This window comes from Oncorhynchus mykiss, chromosome 19 (genome assembly GCF_057628025.1).
Source record: "Oncorhynchus mykiss isolate SJ-2025 chromosome 19, ASM5762802v1, whole genome shotgun sequence".
In the NCBI taxonomy this organism is placed as follows: Eukaryota; Metazoa; Chordata; class Actinopteri; order Salmoniformes; family Salmonidae; genus Oncorhynchus; species Oncorhynchus mykiss.
In genome coordinates, this window is record NC_143040.1 from 44,737,165 (window position 1) to 44,755,816 (window position 18,652).

Below are 18,652 nucleotides of genomic sequence, written 5' to 3' on the forward strand. Positions count from 1 at the left end.
ATTTCCTGCGGGATAACGACATCACAGCTAAATGGTGTGGAACGGAGCACACCGGAGTGTACACTTTAGAGTCAGGAGGGAAGGAGAGAGGAAACACAGACATGAGGGTAGAGAAGCTTTATATAGTCTCATTACTGCTTATCCTTCAGAGTAGTAGAGCATCCACTCTGGCTGTCTCAGGTGAGTCTGACACTTTTGATGACCTTTAACCTATTATAATGTGCCTCTATGAGTTTACTGGATTGGCCTCTGCCTTTACATGCTACTAACTAAATGCTACATTTCTACTTGACTACCAACTACTCAGGCTGTGCTATGGTGATGTAGAATTCCATTAGTGAAATATATGGTAACATGGATATCATGTAGTCTTCATAGCTTCTCACTTCATAGCTGTATTTGCTTTTTCTTGAAATCAGATCAACATAACTTGTACCTTTTATATTTGAAAATTACTTCCATTCATGATGATCTATATTCTGATCACAGATAAAGAATGTAATGATGATGCATTTCCTGTCCGGGAAGACTGTGAAGTTGACACAGTGTGTGGAGAAGCTATATGTCATCACAACCAGTATGTCACCTGCCATGTCAACCGCTGTGGCACCTGTGAACCTGTGTTCCGAGGCTATGACAACATCACTGTCAACTGTACCCAGTGTAAGACCATCTTCTGTGGCTTATATCTCTTATCTGCAGTGGGATTTGCCTTGTATATCAGTATGATTTTAGACATTTAGGCTTGGACATAAATGAAGTGGTTCAATTGCTTCCTTTGTATAAATTCACACACATTACTCTGTCGTCTATGTCTATCTGATATCTGAGTACATTTGGAATGATGTATGAAATTGGAAATATCTCATGTTATTGAACTCTTCATCAGTGACTCCCAAGTGTCGTCTAATACACCTGGAGATGTTGAGTAAGCACAGGACAGGAACCATGTTAACTGGGGGGAGTTTAGGGACAAAGTACCATCCAAACTGTGATGGAGCTGGTATGTTCAGACCTAAACAGTGCAGAGAGGAGGACACCAAACTATGCTGGTGTGTTAACAACGCTGGAGTCCCAGTCTCGGACAAGACACATGACCCCCTCAAATGTGACAGGCTGGTCACAGTCCAGTGAGTGAAATCATGAAAAAAAATATGTATTATATATTGTTTCTAAAATACATGATAAGTGATCAATAATTGTGTTCTGTCTTTCATTTGTAGTGTCATTGATATTCAATTCACATTTAAAGTGGAGTTCACACCTGTTGCAAAAACCATGGATGAGATACGAAGGTTTGTTTCCTTCCTCTGTAGTAACCCATTGATATGCAGTTTTTTATTAAATAAAATTTTTATTGAAAAGTTATGTTGTCACGGCACCATTGTTGTTTCAGGCAGTTGGTATTAAAGCTGGACAGGGAATATACGCTGGATAAAACACAGATCCTAGACATAACTGTGAGTAAGCAGGCATGTTTCCTCATAGATTATCGTTTGAGATTGTGAGTGAGCTCTGTCTTTATGAATGTGTTATTTGTGCCGGTCGGCCACGTCCTCAGGTGCGGGAACTGTACCAAGTAGTGTCCATCCGGCTGACTGACGACAGGACAGAGAAGGAGCCAGTGGACATAGCAACTGTGGCCTACTACATTGAGAGAGATGTGAGACATTTTGTAAGAGCTCTGTTTGCTTGTAAAGTCATTGAATATATCTTTGACAGTCGACAGGGGCTCCATATTTTAAGAAATAATAATTTTTTTGTATAAAGGTCTGTTCAATCTGGCATGCCTGGTGCTAATATTTTGCTTTAACTATGCCGTGAAATGGAACTGTTTTGCCATCCTGTCTAGTTGAAAAGCAACAGGTTTGGGTTTGAGGTGGACGGCCGGAGACTAGAGGTGGCGAGGGACTCCATCAAGGTCCTATTCTTTCACTATGACCACCAACACATGGACATGATGACCATCAATCCAGGCTTTGCTGCCCTCATCCTCATCATTGCCCTGGCCATTATCATTGGTGTTTCTGTGTCTGTGAGTAAGAGCAAAACTAATTGTACACTAGATTTAGTACAATACCACTGCCATCCTCACAACTTCTCTCTCTCTTTGTCCATCACTATTGTCAGGTGGTGGTACAAAGGAAAGCTCTGCTGGAGAGGAGATTCCAGTTTGAAGTCATTGAGGTATAGTCTGATACAGCAAATTGCGGCATTAATCTGAACTCAAATGTATTGTCCTGTGTTTTACTCTCCCTTTTTAAACGCAGGTTCAAGGGCAGAACAACCACCTGGAACAGCAAGAAGCTACCATGACCTACTTTGTCATGTGACATACTTTATCTTTGTTGGTTATAGTAGATTTGTTCATTTTTTAGTTGTCACTCAGTTCATTTATATGCAAAGTTGTTGTCCAGTTCTCTCTTTCCCTGACTGAAACAATAGTCAGCTGCACATTATGGAAATATTGTAATTGGTTGATTTCTTAACATGGATTCTAACCTGTTGCTTTAATGAAATATTAAACAAGAATTGACCATGGTTGAAAAAAAAATCAATACGTACTTTATTTGAAATAAAAATCTGAATTGTTTCAAATTGTTTATTTACTTCAAGAGGTGATACTTGTATTATGGTCTGTTACCATAACCTAAGATTGTTCATTTGTTCAGAAAGCCAACTTACTTTAACAGCTGCAGAATTGAATACCAAACAGCTGGCTACATCTAGTCCAAACTATACAATGAACATGTATGAAAGGTTTTACTAAGCAATAACAGTTTTGAAGCAGTAAGTGAAAGAACAGGACATTTCTGAAGTGCGTTCCGCCCCTGTTAGAGGTATAGTCCCTCTGGTGTCCCTTCCTGTTTCTTATACAACACGTTCTCCTTCGACTTCTTAAAGTCCTCGTTCGTCACCTTCATCCTGCGCTCTCTCAGAGCCATCAGCCCTGCCTCTGTACAAATGGCCTGAAGTGAGAGAAATAAGTTCAACACTTCAGTGAAAATTCTTTGAGGTGCCACAGGATGGCAGCAAAACCAGAAGGTAAAAGTTAAATAGAAGGGCATACAGTCTTTCTGTCTCCCAGCTTGTTACTGCACCTTGATGTCAGCTCCGGAGAGGTCATCCTTGGCCAGGATCAGTTCGTCCAGGGTCACATCGTCTGCCACAGTCATCCTGCTGGTGTGGATCTGGAAGATCCTTCGTTTGGTCTTCTCATCCGGCAGGGGGAACTCTATTTTACGGTCAATACGGCCTGAGGAATGGGGGACAAAAAGTTATACCAAATCAGAGGACATGCTCCTTGGGGCAATCACATAAGATACGTGATCTTCCTGTCTGGATTGGGTTCATGCAGTGGGTGAGATCTTCATGGGCTATACCCGGCCTTGTCTCAGGGTAGTAAATTGGTGGTTTGAAGATATCCCTCTAGTGGTGTGGGGGCTGTGCTTTGGCAAAGTGGGTGGGCTTATATCCTGCCTGGATGGCAGGACCCGACCCCTCCCGTCTCGTATTTATGCTGCAATAGTTTGTGTCAGGGTGCTAGGATCAGTCTTATTTCTCCTGTCTTGTCCTGTGTGAATTTAAGTATGCTCCCCCTAACTCTTTTCTCTCGGAGGACCTGAGCCCTAGGACCATGCCTCGGGACTACCTGGCCTGATGACTCCTTGCTGTCCCCAGTCCACCTGCTGCTGCTCCAGTTTCAACTGTTCTGCCTGCTGCTATGGAACCCTGACCTGTTCACCGGACGTGCTACCTTGTCCTGGACCTGATGTTTTCGACTCTCTCTCTCTCCCACACCTGCTGCCTCGAACTCAATGATCGGCTATGAAAAGCCAACTGACATTTACTCCTGAGGTGCTGACCTGTTGCACCCTCTACAACCACTGTTATTATTCGACCCTGCTGGTCATCTACGAACGTTTGAACATCTTGGCCATGTTCTGTTATAATCTCCACCAAGCACAGCCAGAAGAGGACTGGCCACCCCTCAGAGCCTGGTTCCTCTCTAGGTTCCGGCCTTTCTAGGGAGTTTTTCCTAGCCACTGTGCTTCTAGAGCTGCATTGCTTGCTGTTTGGGGTTTTAGGCTGGGTTTCAGTACAGCACTTTGTCACATCGGCTGATGTAAAAAGGGTTTTACAAATCAATTTGATATGGCATCTCCAATCATTACTTGCTAAAAGTCAGTATTAATTTAGGTTGACATAGCCTGCATTGTAATTTCAATTGAAGATTCATAGTCGTATAATAATGTTATCGTGTACCTGGTCTGATGAGTGCGGGGTCCAGGGTCTCTATCCTGTTGGTGGCCATAATGACCTTGACATCGCCTCTGGAATCAAAGCCATCCAGCTGGTTAAGCAGCTCCAGCAAAGTCCTCTGGATCTCCCGCTCTCCTCCTGAGTTAGAGTCATACCTGCAGAGGACAGTAGTCAGCCCACAACCTCAACCACTGAGACACACCATAAAATTGTAGCGATTACCTCCTATACATGGAGGTTCATTGAAGTATACAAAACATAGTACTGTAATCCAGTGGCGGTCGGTACCGTTTAAGATGAGGGAGGACAGTTTTATTTTTTTTGAGCATGGCCTTATTTCTATTACAGCATATTGGATGATTGTCAATCATATTCCATTCACCCAGCTCAATGTAAACAGCATTTACATTTTAGTCATTTAGCAGACACTCTAGATAAGAGCGACTTACAACAGCGAGTGCTAGTGGCGTAACGGACTGCAGTTGATCTGTGATCCGTACAGATCCGCATGTGAACCACGGATCACCCCCCCCCCCCCCAGTTCAGCACGCATGTGAACCACGGATCCCCCCCCCCACGGTTCAGCACGCATGTGAACCACGGATCACCCCCCCCACGGTTCAGCACGCATGTGAACCACGGATCACCCCGCATGTGAACCACGGATCACCCCCCCACGGTTCAGCACGCATGTTAACCACGGATCAATTCAAGTTGAACCATCATAGTGTGAAATGCAGTTTTACTGCCGCTGTTACTTTATAAAGTAATAATTCCCTACATCTCAGTACAGAGTTGCAGTGAAAAGATTAAGACAGATGCTGTGTTTCACTCTGAAGCCTGATTCCATTATTTTGGCATGTTGAATCCCAACGAATCAATCCTGGATGCTCACATTGCAAAAAGCAAATAAGAAAAAAGAGCAGTGACAGCCATGACTAGCGGAGAAGCTGAAGAACTGGAAAAGCCTCTCGCTTCATTTAAGTCTCATGTATGGGAGCATTTTGGCTTTCCTGTCAAATATGATGACGGAAGAAGGGTGGTGGACAACACCATTACGGTGTGTACCACCAGAAAGTCGTATGATCATGGAAATACATTGAGCGTGGCCACACATTTAAAGTGTCATCACCCTGGTGTGTCAGTGACGGGAGCCAACTCAGCCAAGAGACAACAACTTCTCACCGCGGCATTTAAGCCCTTTGCTGACGAATCAGACCGGGTTGAAGCAATCACCAAATCTATTGGGATGTTTATCACAACAAAGGGTTCAGAAATACGGTGGAGCCACGCTACAAAATCCCCTCTCGCACCCACTTCAGTATGAAGATCGTGCCAGATTTTTATGAATAGGAAAAGATCAAAATTGTCAATGGATTATCCAAGGCATCCTCTGTTGCCCTCACCACAGACTGGTGGACCTCCAGGGTAACGGAAAGCTACGTGACTGCTCACTACACCACAGAGGAGTGGGAGATGCGAAGTCCGGTGCTACAGACACCTGTCTATGAGTCACACAGGCACAAATCTGGCACAGGTACTGCTAGGAGCAGTAGCAGAGTGGAAGCTAGAGAGGCCCAATAGCAATAACCCAACCACCACAGCTAATGCCAAGAACCAAGTAAATGCAGTGATAGAGGCTGGACTGGGGCCACAGATAGCTTGCTTTGCACATGTGATCAATTTAGCATCTCAAAGGGGAATCTCAGGTAACCAGATGGACCGCCTCCTTGGGAGGATCAGGAAGGTGGTTTCCTTTTTCCACCGAAGCACAACAGCCACTCATGTGCTTAAGACCAAGAAAGAAATGTTACAGCTACCGACCCACAAGCTCATAGACCATGTCACAACAACATGGAACTCCACTTATGACATGTTGGAGAGCTATCTTGAGCAGCAGGCAGCTGAATACTCTGCACTGACAGACAAGACCCTGAAAAAATAAAGACACCGTCACCTTGTCTGATGATGACGTGAAAAGTGACAGAGGAGGTCCTCCAGGTGCTCAAACGCCTCAAAACAGTTAAACCCGGCTGAGCACTGAAACTGCACTGTCTGTGTCCATGATCCTACCTCTGAAAACAAGGATTCTACAATCCATGGCCCCAAGTGAGGAAGACAGCACCATCACTAGAGATGTCAAGGCTGCCATTAGAGAGGACCTGAACCTCAGATACCTCCCTAACGTAGACGACTACTGTCATAGATCTACTGCACTGGATCCAAGGTTAAAGTCCCTGTCTCACCTAGACCCTGCCCTTCGTCGGAAGACACAGTGAGCTCACCACTGAGATTGTGGCCACTGAAGAGGTAAAAAATAAAAGAGTGAATTGCCTAAATAATAAATATACTGCAGTCTAATGTTAGTCTATGCTAATGCTATTATAGAATCATCCATTATTGATCTGGAATAATAATGGCTTTTATTAAATGTTAATGCCACAATTATAGTTATATGAAAATATATAATTTGTTTTATAGATCAAGTAATTTTTTCTGCAGGGTCAAGCCACAGAGCCGACTGAGGCATCTTCTCCACAAAATTATTTGGCCATGAAGGAGCTTTTCGGGGAGAGCTTTGTGAGCAAGGACACAGGCAAGACGTTTGCCAACACCATCAAAGAGGTGGCGGCATCCTACAAGGCAGCAAGTGGCGTTCCAGTGGATGGTGATCTACTGGCATGGTGGAAAAGCAATGAGTGTAAATACCCTCACATTGCCATGATGGCATGACACTACCTGGCTGTGCCTGGCATTTCAGTCCCTAGCGAGAGGGTGTTCTCCAAAGCAGGGGACATAGTGACTGCAAAGAGGTCTCCCCTCTCCCCAGACAATGTAGACTTCAAATAGTTTTTCAAAAAGATGAGGAAGTTATGAGCTCAGGTCTGCTTTGCTTTCCTTCTTTTTGATGACGTGGACATTCATTCACTATTGTTCAAAGGTAGCACGGCTCATATTGCACCTTAATTTAACAATTGAGTATTGAATATATTTTAAGATTTGATTTAAACATTGACAAGGTCCTTGCTTTAAGTAATAAATGGAAAGCAAAGTTATGTCTCTTTTTTTTTTGCTGATCAGAAAAATGATCTGATCGTGACTCAAAACTGTGAGTTTAGAGATCCGTTGCACCACTAGTGAGTCAAATACATTTTTCATACTGGTACCCCTATGGAATCAAACTCACAACCCTGGCATTACAAGTGCCATGCTCTACCAACTGAGCCACAATCCTTTGATCGTTGTACAATTCCTTCTCGCATCTATGCGCTCTCCTCCTCTCACCTTTTCCCTTCGCTTGTGGACTTCAGCTGTCTGTGACCAGGCAAAACAATATTTTTAAGCCAAACCTTCATATCATAACTGCTAACTGCCACACAGCCAACATCGTTGTCACCATATTAACGTCATAGCTACTAGAATTAACGCGTTAGTAAACCTGCTACAATCATGCTGTACAGAGTACAGTCAGCAGCAAACAGCTTAGCAGTTACACTAGCGGGTCCCGGCGGCAATAAATTAATAAAACCAAAATCGTACCTCGACTTGGAAGAGTTCCAGTGTTGGATAGTCATAGCCAGCTAGCTAACATAGCATCCCTCTGGGGTGTTTGAGAAGGCTAAACTAGCTAGCTGCATTTGCTAGCTAAGTAAATTAATTTGTGTTATATATATATATATATATATATATGTATATATGTAGAGCACTCTCGCTCTCTCTTGCTTCTTCATTTTTCGAATAAATTAATTTGTTCATAACTATTGTCTTTCTCTCTCCGAGTCAACTACTCACCACATTTTATGTACTGCAGTGCTAGCTAGCTGTACCTTATACTAGATTATCTGATCATTTGATTGGGTGGACAACAAGAGCTCCTATAGGTTGGAGGACATCCTCCAGAAGTTGTCCTAATTACAGTGTAAGTCTATGGAAGGAGGTGAGAACCACGAGACTCCTAGGTTTTGTATTGAAGTCAATGTACCCAGAGGAGGACGGAAGCAAGCTGTCCTCCGGCTACACCATGGTGCTACTCTACAGAGTGGAAAACAGTGTTTTAATCAATTATTTGGTGACATGAATATATTTAGCATTGTTTGATCTAAAAAGGATAACTTTAAATGTTTCACTATTTTTAGTTTTATGAAATTCACTGAGGATGGTCCTCCCCTTACTCCACTGCTGTAATCACATTGTGTCCACTGTACTGCTAATTCAATCACTTAGCAATAGTAAAGCAAATAAGCTTTGTACGAGCCAGAACGGCCCTTAGGGCAGGCACCTATCTAGTTTCTGTAGCGAGAGGCAACTTAATGTCGGCCTACCAATACACTCCCTGGACATACAGAGATGCATGAAAGTTTTTGTATGACCCGACCGGGGATGGAACCCCCAACCTTCCAATCCCAAGGTAGACACTATGGCATATATTGGGCGACCAATAGAAAGTTGGGTGATGACTATTTATCAGAGTTCACATACAATGCCTTCAGAAAATATTCACACCCCTTGACCTTTTCCACATTGTGGGTTACACATTCAGTCAATGATTTACACAAAATACTTTGTAAAGTCAAAAGAAAAGGAAAAAAAAAACACTAATACATCTTGATTAGATGAGTATTCCTCCCCCTGAGTCAATACATGCTAGAATCACCATTTGCAGCGATTACAGCTCTCTGCACTGATTACAGAGTCTTTCTGGGAATCTAAGAGCTTTGAACACCTGGATTGTATAATATTTGCCCATTAATCTTTCTAAAATTCTTCAAACTCTCAAGTTGGTTGTTGATCATTGCTAGACAGCCATTTTCAAGACTTGCCATAGATTTAAGCCGATTTAAGTCAAAACTAACTACTCCACTCGGGAACATTCAATGTCGTCTTGGTAAGCAACTCCAGTGTATATGTGGCCTTGTGTTTTAGGTAATTTGTTCCTAACTGACTTGCCTAGTTAAATAAAAGGTACAATTTTATTTTTATTTTTTAATTGTCCTGCTGGAAAGGTGAATTTGTCTCCCAAGGTCTGTTGGAAAGCAGACAGAACCAAGTTTTCCTCTAGGATTTTGCCTGTGCTTAACTCTATTTAGTTTATTTTTATCATTAAAAAAACTCCCTAGTCCTTGCCGATGACAAGGATACCCATAACATGATGCAGCCACCACCATGCTTGAAAATACGTGGTACTTAGTGATGTCTTGTCTTGGATTTGCCCAAAACAACACTTTGTATTCGGGATAAAAAGTGAATTCTTTGCCACATTGCCATCTACCAAAAGGTGCAATTCTTTGTGAACCATTGGAAAACCTCCCTGGTCTTTGTGGTTGAATGAGGGACATTACATCGAATTGTATATGTGGGGTACAGAGATGGGGTAGTCATTCAAAAAATCATGTTAAAACACTATTATTGCACAGAGTGAGTCCATGCAACGTATTATGTGACTTGTTAAGCACATTTTTACTCCTGAACTTATTTAGGCTTGCGTTAACAAAAGGGTTGCGTTAACATACTTGGTCGTTGATTTTCATTTTTTATTAATTTGAAAACATAACTCCACTTTGACTTTATGGGGTATTGTGTGTAGATCAGGGACACAAAATCTAAACTGTATCAATTTTAAATTGAGGCTAGAACGCAACATGTGGAAAAATTCAAGGGATGTGAATACTTTCTGAAGGCACTGTAGGTCTCCGTGATTAAGCAACCAGGAAAATAAGGAGTGCTCATCACAACATACCTTTTTTTTGTATTTAAGAAAAACGGCAAAATTATTGAAACCCTTGATGAAGATGAGCAAATAAAATACTGTATAAAATAAACACAAATACTGAACTATATTGTATGCTCCCCTAAAATTGGGAAATTCTATTTTATACTAAAACAATTGCACAGAGAAAGAGTTTGATTTAACAAGTAATAAAACAATTTTCAAACGCCTCCACTGGTCCTGTTGCTTTTTAGGTCAACAGCATCCTGAACTTTACCAAGTACTGGGACATTTTAGTCAAAAACCTGGTTGCCTCTGCCAGGAGGCTGGCACTTGTCCGCAAGTGGATCTTCCAGCAAGACAATAACCCCAAGCACACATCAACATCCACAAAGAAATGGTTCATTGACCACAAAAATCAACATTTTGCAATGGCCGTCTCAGTCTCCAGACTTGAATCCCAAATGAAAACCTGTGGAGGGAGGTACATTGAAGAGGGAGGTACATAAGCGCACACAAAGGATATCAAGGATCTGGAAAGATTAGTGATGGAGGAATGGTCTAAGATTTGCCCAGTGTGTTCTCCAATCTCATAAAACACTTTAGAAAAAGGCTCAGTGTCATTATCGTCACAAGGGGAGGGCGCCGGAGTATTGAAAACAGGGGTGGCAATAATTTTGACCCCTATGTGTTTTAGATTTTTCTTTGCTGTTAAAACAAAATTCTTTCTCTGAGCAATTTTTTCCAACCGATATGCATTGAAACCTTGGTACAACAGTGAAGGGAACAGGGAGAGGACTAGGCCGAGGGTGGGCCCTATTAGCAGAACACATATGTACTTGTTATTGCTAAATAACGAGGTGAACACAAGGACAACGGTCTTTTGCGGATTCTGTTTTGCAAGCTGTGGCTTCTCTCTATAACGGTCACCTATGTAAATGATGCAGACTATCGTAGCAATGACACATTGAGGTATACAAAACATAGTCATGTAAATCACATTGTGTCCACTGTACTGCTAATTCAATCATTAAGCAATAGTAAAGCAAGTCTTGTCCAGGCCAGTACGGCTTTAGGCTCCTGCCCTATCTCCCGTTTCAGTAGCGAGAGGCAACTTAATGTCGGCCTACCAGTACACTCCCTGGACAGGACGCTAATGCTGAGTGCTATACAGAGGCATTGGAGTCTTTGGTATGACTCCACCAGGGATTGAACCCCCAACCTCCCAAACTTAAGGTGGACACCAATAAGGACACTGAGTTTGTGCAAAGCACAATAACATATTTGCCAACAGGCAAATATTGGTTGAGTAAGCATAATTTCCTTGTTATTTTGGCATAGGTAAACATAGAACCTAAGTAGTACCTTTCGTCCCAGATTTCAACTTGTGCCTAAGAACAGCCCTTAGCAGTGATATATTGGCCATATACGACTTCCCCCTCGGGACTTACTGCTTAATACATTTTTTGTTTGTTGCTAACCTAATCAAATACCATGGAAATGTGGGTGTTGGTGGGTCTCCGTAATTCAGCAACCAGGAAACTAGGAGGGGTGCTCAACTTCAAGGTCTTACTCATGAAAAACTTGGTATTGTAATTGCTTATTAACAGAAGTGAAAACAAGAACATGGGTCAACAGACGAGGGTGGGGAGGGCATGGTTCCTGTTTTGCAAGCTACAATATTGCCTTTTCACTCTATATCTGTCACCTATGTTAACGATGCAGACGGCTTCGCACCCGGTTTATGTAAATGAGTTTGTGGTTAACGAAACAGACCTATTAGTGTGCAACAAGTACAACTCATCCCTGAACCCAGAGTATAAATATTGGCTCACAAGCTGAGTGTGCCTCTCGAGTGTCTCCAGAAGCTGACAAACAAGCTGACGAACTATTGACAAAGTATTGGAATTGACAAAGTAACTGCTGTGTTGACGAAGAACGGCTATATAAACCTTCCCTACTTGAAGCCCTGCCTAGTGTCATCTCGGAGTCCGGTCCAGCCTTCAGCAGACATGATGTACTGTTCTCTTCTGCTGATGGCGCAACACACGTCATATACAAACCCTTCACTTCTGGGTAAGGCTCCAGAAGTTCCCAAGAGAGAGAAGTTACTAAGAGATAGGTGCCTTTATATTGCCAGAAGCTGCCAGGAAATAAGGGCGCACGATTTTGAATTTGAAGACGGGCTGTATTACCTGACCACAGAGAACGGGGTGGTGTACCAAACCTTCTGCGATATGACCACAGACGGCGGCGGCTGGACGTTGGTGGCGAGCGTACACGAGAACAACATCTATGGGAAGTGAATGCTGGGTGACCGTTGGACAAGCCAGCAGGGCAGCAACCCCTTTCGGCCAGAAGGGGATGGCAACTGGGTCAACATGAACACTTTCGGGAAAAGTTGAAGGCGCCACTGCTGACGATTACAAGAATCCTGGCTACTATGACATCAAGGCACAAGACATGTCGGTGTGGCACATTCCCAACAATAAACCGATGAAAGACTGGAACCCCACTGCCATCCTGCACTACCACACCGAGACACGCTTCCTGAGCCAATACGGGGGAAACCTGTATGAACTCTTCCACAGGTACCCAGTGAAGTACAACGCTGGGGCACCTTTGATCAACAATGGACCCTCGATTCCCATAGTTTATCACCATGGGGACAAACAGACCACCAAAGCATTTTACGGCCCTTACGCTCAAAGGGAGTTTGAACCAGGCTTCATCAGTTTCAGAGCAATTAATTGGGAACGGGCAGCCATGGCTATTTGCTCTGGGACCAAACCCAAAGGCGGACAGGTTGATGCATTCTGTATTGGTGGTGGTGGGCATTTCCCTGAGGCGGCCCCAAAACAGTGTGGGGACTTCACCTCCTTTGCCTGGAATGGCTATGGGACCCACAAAAGCTGGGTCCAAAGCAAGACATGCTTGAGGCAGCTGTGTTACTCTTCTAACGCTGACGGCCAGGCCATTTTACTTTATTACAGTAATTTTGTTAATTATATTACTGTAAACTAAAGCAATACTATAAAACAGTGGGCTCCAACTTTTCCGAGCATGAGCTACTTATAGAATGAGCTATATAATTTTTTTTTACTTGTCACTACTAATGTTTTTCTAGCTCATTAATTTTCTGGTTTTAGAAAAAAATGACAATTGTTCATAAAGAAACAACAAAATGGGATGTTCTGAATCCACGTTAACGCTTAAATAAGAACTTTTTCCAGACTTAAAAAAAATACACATTTAGATTTGAGTTCCCCTTTAATTGCGCATCTATCGAGTCAGAAATGCCCCGTCTAAAGTGCCAGTTTAGCGATGGTTCTGTACTGTTGCTGCTAATTTCATGGCAAAGTTACACATAATTTCAAGGCAGAGATACAAATGATATACTTACTCATGATATACTTCTGCCAGGTAAGCCTACTTTGCAGTTAGCATTTAATTGAGAAGGTTATGGGGAAAGTATTTCTTTCAACCCACAAGATGGTTATCACATCGTTTATGACAGGTGGAATTGTTTGACGAGCTACTTATGGGTGGGCTGCAAGCTACTGGCAGCTCGCGATCGACCTGTTGGAGACCCCTGCTATAAAACAATAACTATTCAGTACCATCACATGTGAAGACGTGTGCCTTATATAATCTTTAAGTTGCTGATATTGTGATTTGCTCTAGGCCAGCCCAAGATAATGTAAAACACTTAATGACAACTACTGGGATGGCAGTAGGAAAGTGGGTTTGTTTGTGCCCGTTTGTACTTTTTCCCCCACTGTGCAATAACGTAACAATAAAGTAGTCTATAGATTTGTGAACATGAAATGAGCCTATACATACTCTGCACAGAACCTCAATAACCACGGTCTGAAAACCCCGCTAGCCTTGCCTTTTAGTCCCGATGGCATCGATCTCATCGATGAAGACGATGGAGGGTGCGTGTTCCTCGGCCACCCTGAACAGCTCTCGGACCAGCTTAGGCCCATCCCCCAGGTACTTCTGGATCAGCTCAGAGCCCACCACACGCAGGAAAGTTGCGGAAGTCTGGTTAGCCACCGCCTTGGCCAGTAGGGTTTTCCCTAACGCATCATAAGAACGGTGTCAAACTATGCCACTTTTAGAGGCGGTTTCTAGATGTAGGTTTGGACTACAAAGCAAGTTCAATGGAGAATCTCCCCTTTAAAATGCTTTTTAGTCCAGGATTAGGCTTAAAGGTGCAATCAGCAGTTAAAACTATAACAAAGTGTTTCAGTAAAAAGCTGAAGGATGGAGCAAGATGTAACCCATCTTAAATTCATAGACTGAGCGATGGACTAACCATCCATGATTTCAAAATTATAGCTTTAACCATGTTGAGGCTATACCTGTGTTTGTTTACATTTATTTGTTTACAAACATTGGAGTAGAAAAATCTCATATTTTGGGTTCTGATGGGATATGACAGTTGAACTAAGTCCATGAGACATTTATAAGTTATATTCTTGAAGAATCAATGGGAAAATATAATTAATGAATAACTCTGAAATCAAATGTAGCAACTGCAGATTGCCCTTTAAATCTGTGCACAGGAAAACACCCCTTTAAGTATTACCAGAGAAAAGACCTATCCAAATGCTGTTCTGTCTTAAATTTTTGTCTGCAATTGTTTTAATTGTTTTACCGGTCCCTGGTGCGCCATACAAAATGACTCCTTTAGGAGGTTTGATGCCCATCTCTTCATAGTACTCCGGATGGGTCAGAGGGAGCTCCACAGACTCCTGAAAGGAACACAGGGAACCACAAGGAGGAAAAATGGTTACCATGTGTTTGATATCGTTCCATATAAGCCATTACAATGACCCTGTACCTCCAATTTAAAGTGACACTAGCCTCCAAGGACTCAGCTGTAACCATTTACATTAAGCATACAGAATAGTTTGTTTGGAAAAATCTTGGGAGTTTTATGCATTGAAACGCTATGACTGAGTAGAGCATTAACATGAACTGTTGTACTGTACTCTACTGCTCTACCTTAATTTCCTGGATCTGGTTATCCAGTCCACCAATGTCAGCGTACGTCTCCTGTGGGGCCTTCTCCACCTTCATCACTGTCACAAGAGGATCGGTGTCATCCATTAGGACCCCAATGACGGCATGGACCTGTGAACACACACGTCACTCAATGGCAGTGTACAGTAAATATCAGCTTTCAATGAATGCTTTGCCTGAGTCATGGCAACAGCCAAACACACCTTAGTGGCAGACTCCGTCAGTAATGGCAGACTCAGTCAGTACCTTGTGGTTGAGAAGGACGGAACATCCCGGCTCCAGCAGGTCCTTGTCTACAAAGGAGAGGATGCTGACATAGTGCTCAGAGCCCACAGACGTAGAAACGATGGCGTGGTTGTCATCGATGATCTCTTCCAGGTTCCCCACTGACATGGGGGTTCCTCTCAGATCATCTACCTTAGACCTCTCCTCCTGCAGGACAACAGAGGATGGATGAATTCATTAATATTTAGATAAAAAAGGTGCAGTGTGAAGGCTTTATAGTGTTATGTTTTATAGGGATGCAAAGAGATCGACTGATACATATTTTACTGATAGGACCATATGAACAGTATGTAATCCTGCGTTTTATATGCGGCCTGCACATTAAATGTCCGTCGGGAACAATAAAGATCAAGACTTTTTAATAGATTTTCTAGAACACTACCTCTTGTTTCTCCTCAAGGGGCTTCATCTGTTCCTGGTTCCTGATGAACTCCTCCTCCATCAGCAGGTAGTCTTTGATCCGCTCCTGCTTCAGCAGCTTCAGCCTGCAGTGTGTATGTGGAGTTACTGAGAGAGAGAGAGAGATCATTCAGCTGTATGGAACGGGTAAAATTGTCTGGAAAAACAGCCGTTGTAACATTGTAAACAGCAGTCTGTTGCAGTTTACAATTCACAATCAGTAAGTAGAAAGGATCTCTGCCGTGACAATGAAAAGTATAAAGTTAAAGTTAAATGTAGCCCAACTAACTTACCAAGAGGTAGCTTGCTGGCAGCATCAGGTCCCTTGCTCTTTTTCTTCCTCTTCCCAACCCTGGTGGGGATTGGTGGTTCATATTTCTTTTTCTTATCCTGAACAGTCCAGCAAAAGTTACAGAACAGTGTGACCAGTTATCAGACATAAAGAGTCGATGTGTAGCAAACTGGTTATATGAATATTTAAGTTTTCACAAGATTGGCTTTAGTGTTATTAGCAACATTAGATCGCTAACGTTACTACATTTTGAGACAGAGTAACGTTAGCTAGCTAGCTAGCTACTAGTATGGATTATTTACCTTGTCGTCTTTTTTTCCTCCCCCGGGTCCATGTCCTCCACTCTGACTTTGACCCTGTCAAATAAATCACATATCGGACACACAGTGAAGATAGTCAAAAGCACTTAGCTAGTAACAGTAAGTTAGCTGTAACGTTACTTCAAAACTATAACAAGTTGCTAGCCATAATCTACCTAGCTAACATGTTTCCACTGGCTGCAAATGGCAGATTGGAATTAAAATGCAGCAAACACGTTCAACAAAATGATAGTTTAGAATGTGATCATAAATTAAGTTAAAAAGTGATGAAATCCTTTAAAACACTATAAATATTGATTTGGAGAAACTGCTGGCTCACCATAGCTTGCTATCCGGTCTGTCAGCGTCGTTTACGTAATACGTCAAAGTATGGCAAGCGAAGCATATCAAAATGAAGAAAAATCGACATGATGAAAACTGATGGAAAATGATGGCTGTTTTGTGAGAACCAAATCAATGGCGAAGACGCTGTCGCCAGGATATACAGAGTTATCAATAAATTAATATTCATGGTGAGTAATTTGCATTTTGAACCAATTCCCAACAATCCAACCAGGCCTTTAAACATTTAAGTACATTCAATCGGCACATGAAGCCTATCATGCTCTGCAAATGGGTCCTGGCTAGAAGGAGTGTAGCTTTGGTCAAATTGAGATCAAAAGTAGATTTTGTTTAGTATTTTGGCTAACACTAACCCAACCCTTTTCCTAAACTTAACTTAATTATCCTAACCTGATATGTTAACTCTCCTTACCTGCTGGGTACATTCTCCTAACCTGCTACGAAAAGTCAAATCTGACATAATCTGTGTCCCATCTAGTCAAACCCATGAAAATCTCATCCAGATGTTGAAATTAGGGAAACGGTTCTGAAGTAAAGTTGAAAATACATATTTTCCAGATGTTTAAAATATTTTTTTCCAGATGTTGAAAAACGTATTTTCCAGACATTGTGAAGACATCTTGCATTTCTAAATGCATGCTCTTCAACCGATCGCTGCCCGCACCCGCACCCGCCTGCCCGACTAGCATCACTACTCTGGACAGTTCTGACTTAGAATATGTGGACAACTACAAATACCTAGGTGTCTGGTTAGACTGTAAACTCTCCTTCCAGACTCACATTAAGGATCTCCAATCCAAAATTAAATCTAGAATCGGCTTCCTATTTCACAACAAAGCCTCCTTCACTCATGCTGCTAAACATGCCCTCGTAAAACTGACTATCTTACCGATCCTTGACTTCAGCGATGTCCTTTCCAAAATAGCCTCCAACACTCTACTCAGCAAAGTAGATGTAGTCTATCACAGTGCCATCCGTTTTGTCACCAAAGCCCCATATACTTCCCACCACTGCAACCTGTATGCTCTCGTCCAGACCCACTGGCTCCAGGTCATCTACAAGTCTTTGCTAGGTAAAGCCCTGCCCTATTTCAGCTCACTGGTCACCATATCAACACCCACCCGTAGCGCACGCTCCAGCAGGTATATTTCACTCATCATCCCCAAAGCCAACTCCTGCTTTGGCCGCCTTTCCTTCCAGTTCTCTGCTGCCAATGACTGGAACGAATTGCAAAAATCACTGAAGCTGGAGACTTATATCTCCCTCACTAACTTTAAGCATCAGCTGTCAGAGCAGCTTACCGATCACTGCACCTGTACATAGCCCATCTGTAAATAGCCCACCCAACTACCTCATACCAATATTGTTATTTATTTTTGCTCTTTTGTATCTCTACTTGCACATCAGCATCTGCACATCTATCAAATTTCTAAATTGTAATTATTTCGCCACTATTGCCTATTTATTGCCTTACCTCCCTAATTTTACTACATTTGCACACACCGTATATTTTTCTATTGTGTTATTGACTGTACGTTTGTTTATCCCATGTGTAGCTCTGTGTTGTTGTTTTTGTCGCACTGCTTTGCTTTATCTTGGCCAGGTGACAGTTGTAAATGAGAACTTGTTCTCAACTGGCCTTCCTGGTTAAATAAAGGTGAAATAAAAATAAAATAAAACATCTTCTACAGAAGAGGTCTTTTACGGATGTTGAAAATATGTCATTTTTTGGTCATTGTTTCTATAGCCAAATTTCAACAGTATACATTCACTTATATCTACATGTCAATGAAGAAAGCATTATATCACATTCAAAAAATTGTATTCAAATTAAAATTGAATAATGGAGTGAACTGAAGATTGCAGTATAAAATCTGGTTGCCAAAATAGTCCAGGAGAGATCCCCAAAATGACCATATTGTTGAATTTGGTATAGAAGCGTGAAAATTGGCACACTTGTATAATTTTTTGCTTTCAACAAAACCTGATATTGTGCTATTTCAGCGAAGTCTC

At 42.3% G+C, this 18,652-nt stretch overlaps 2 protein-coding genes and 1 pseudogene across 4 annotated transcripts; 2 read left to right on the forward strand and 1 right to left on the reverse strand.

Moving 5' to 3' along the window:
• The first annotated feature begins 14 nt into the window (after positions 1-14).
• LOC110497734 (epithelial cell adhesion molecule) lies at positions 15-2,598 on the forward strand. Of its 3 annotated transcripts, XM_021574060.3 has the most exons (8): positions 15-663; positions 890-1,130; positions 1,224-1,295; positions 1,397-1,460; positions 1,562-1,663; positions 1,853-2,035; positions 2,131-2,187; positions 2,271-2,598. In XM_021574060.3, the coding sequence occupies exons 1-8, from the start codon at positions 465-467 to the stop codon at positions 2,331-2,333; spliced, it is 981 nt and encodes a 326-aa protein (XP_021429735.2). In that variant the 5' UTR covers positions 15-464; the 3' UTR covers positions 2,334-2,598. The 3 variants fall into 3 exon arrangements, with proteins under 3 accessions (XP_021429735.2, XP_090067246.1, XP_090067247.1); XM_090211120.1 differs by having other exon boundaries at positions 357-663; positions 1,853-2,187; XM_090211121.1 differs by having other exon boundaries at positions 402-663; positions 1,014-1,130; positions 1,853-2,187.
• LOC110497733 (26S proteasome regulatory subunit 4) lies at positions 2,543-17,147 on the reverse strand. Its single transcript, XM_021574056.3, has 11 exons — positions 16,617-17,147; positions 16,280-16,333; positions 15,979-16,075; positions 15,669-15,793; positions 15,248-15,433; positions 14,984-15,112; positions 14,634-14,730; positions 13,863-14,052; positions 4,267-4,418; positions 3,102-3,256; positions 2,543-2,969 (listed from the first exon to the last, which is right to left on the reverse strand). Exons 1-11 carry the CDS (start codon positions 16,617-16,619, stop codon positions 2,835-2,837), a joined length of 1,323 nt encoding a protein of 440 aa, XP_021429731.1. The 5' UTR covers positions 16,620-17,147; the 3' UTR covers positions 2,543-2,834.
• LOC149975207 (intelectin pseudogene) lies at positions 11,884-12,930 on the forward strand (annotated as a pseudogene).
• Positions 17,148-18,652: the final 1,505 nt, after the last annotated feature.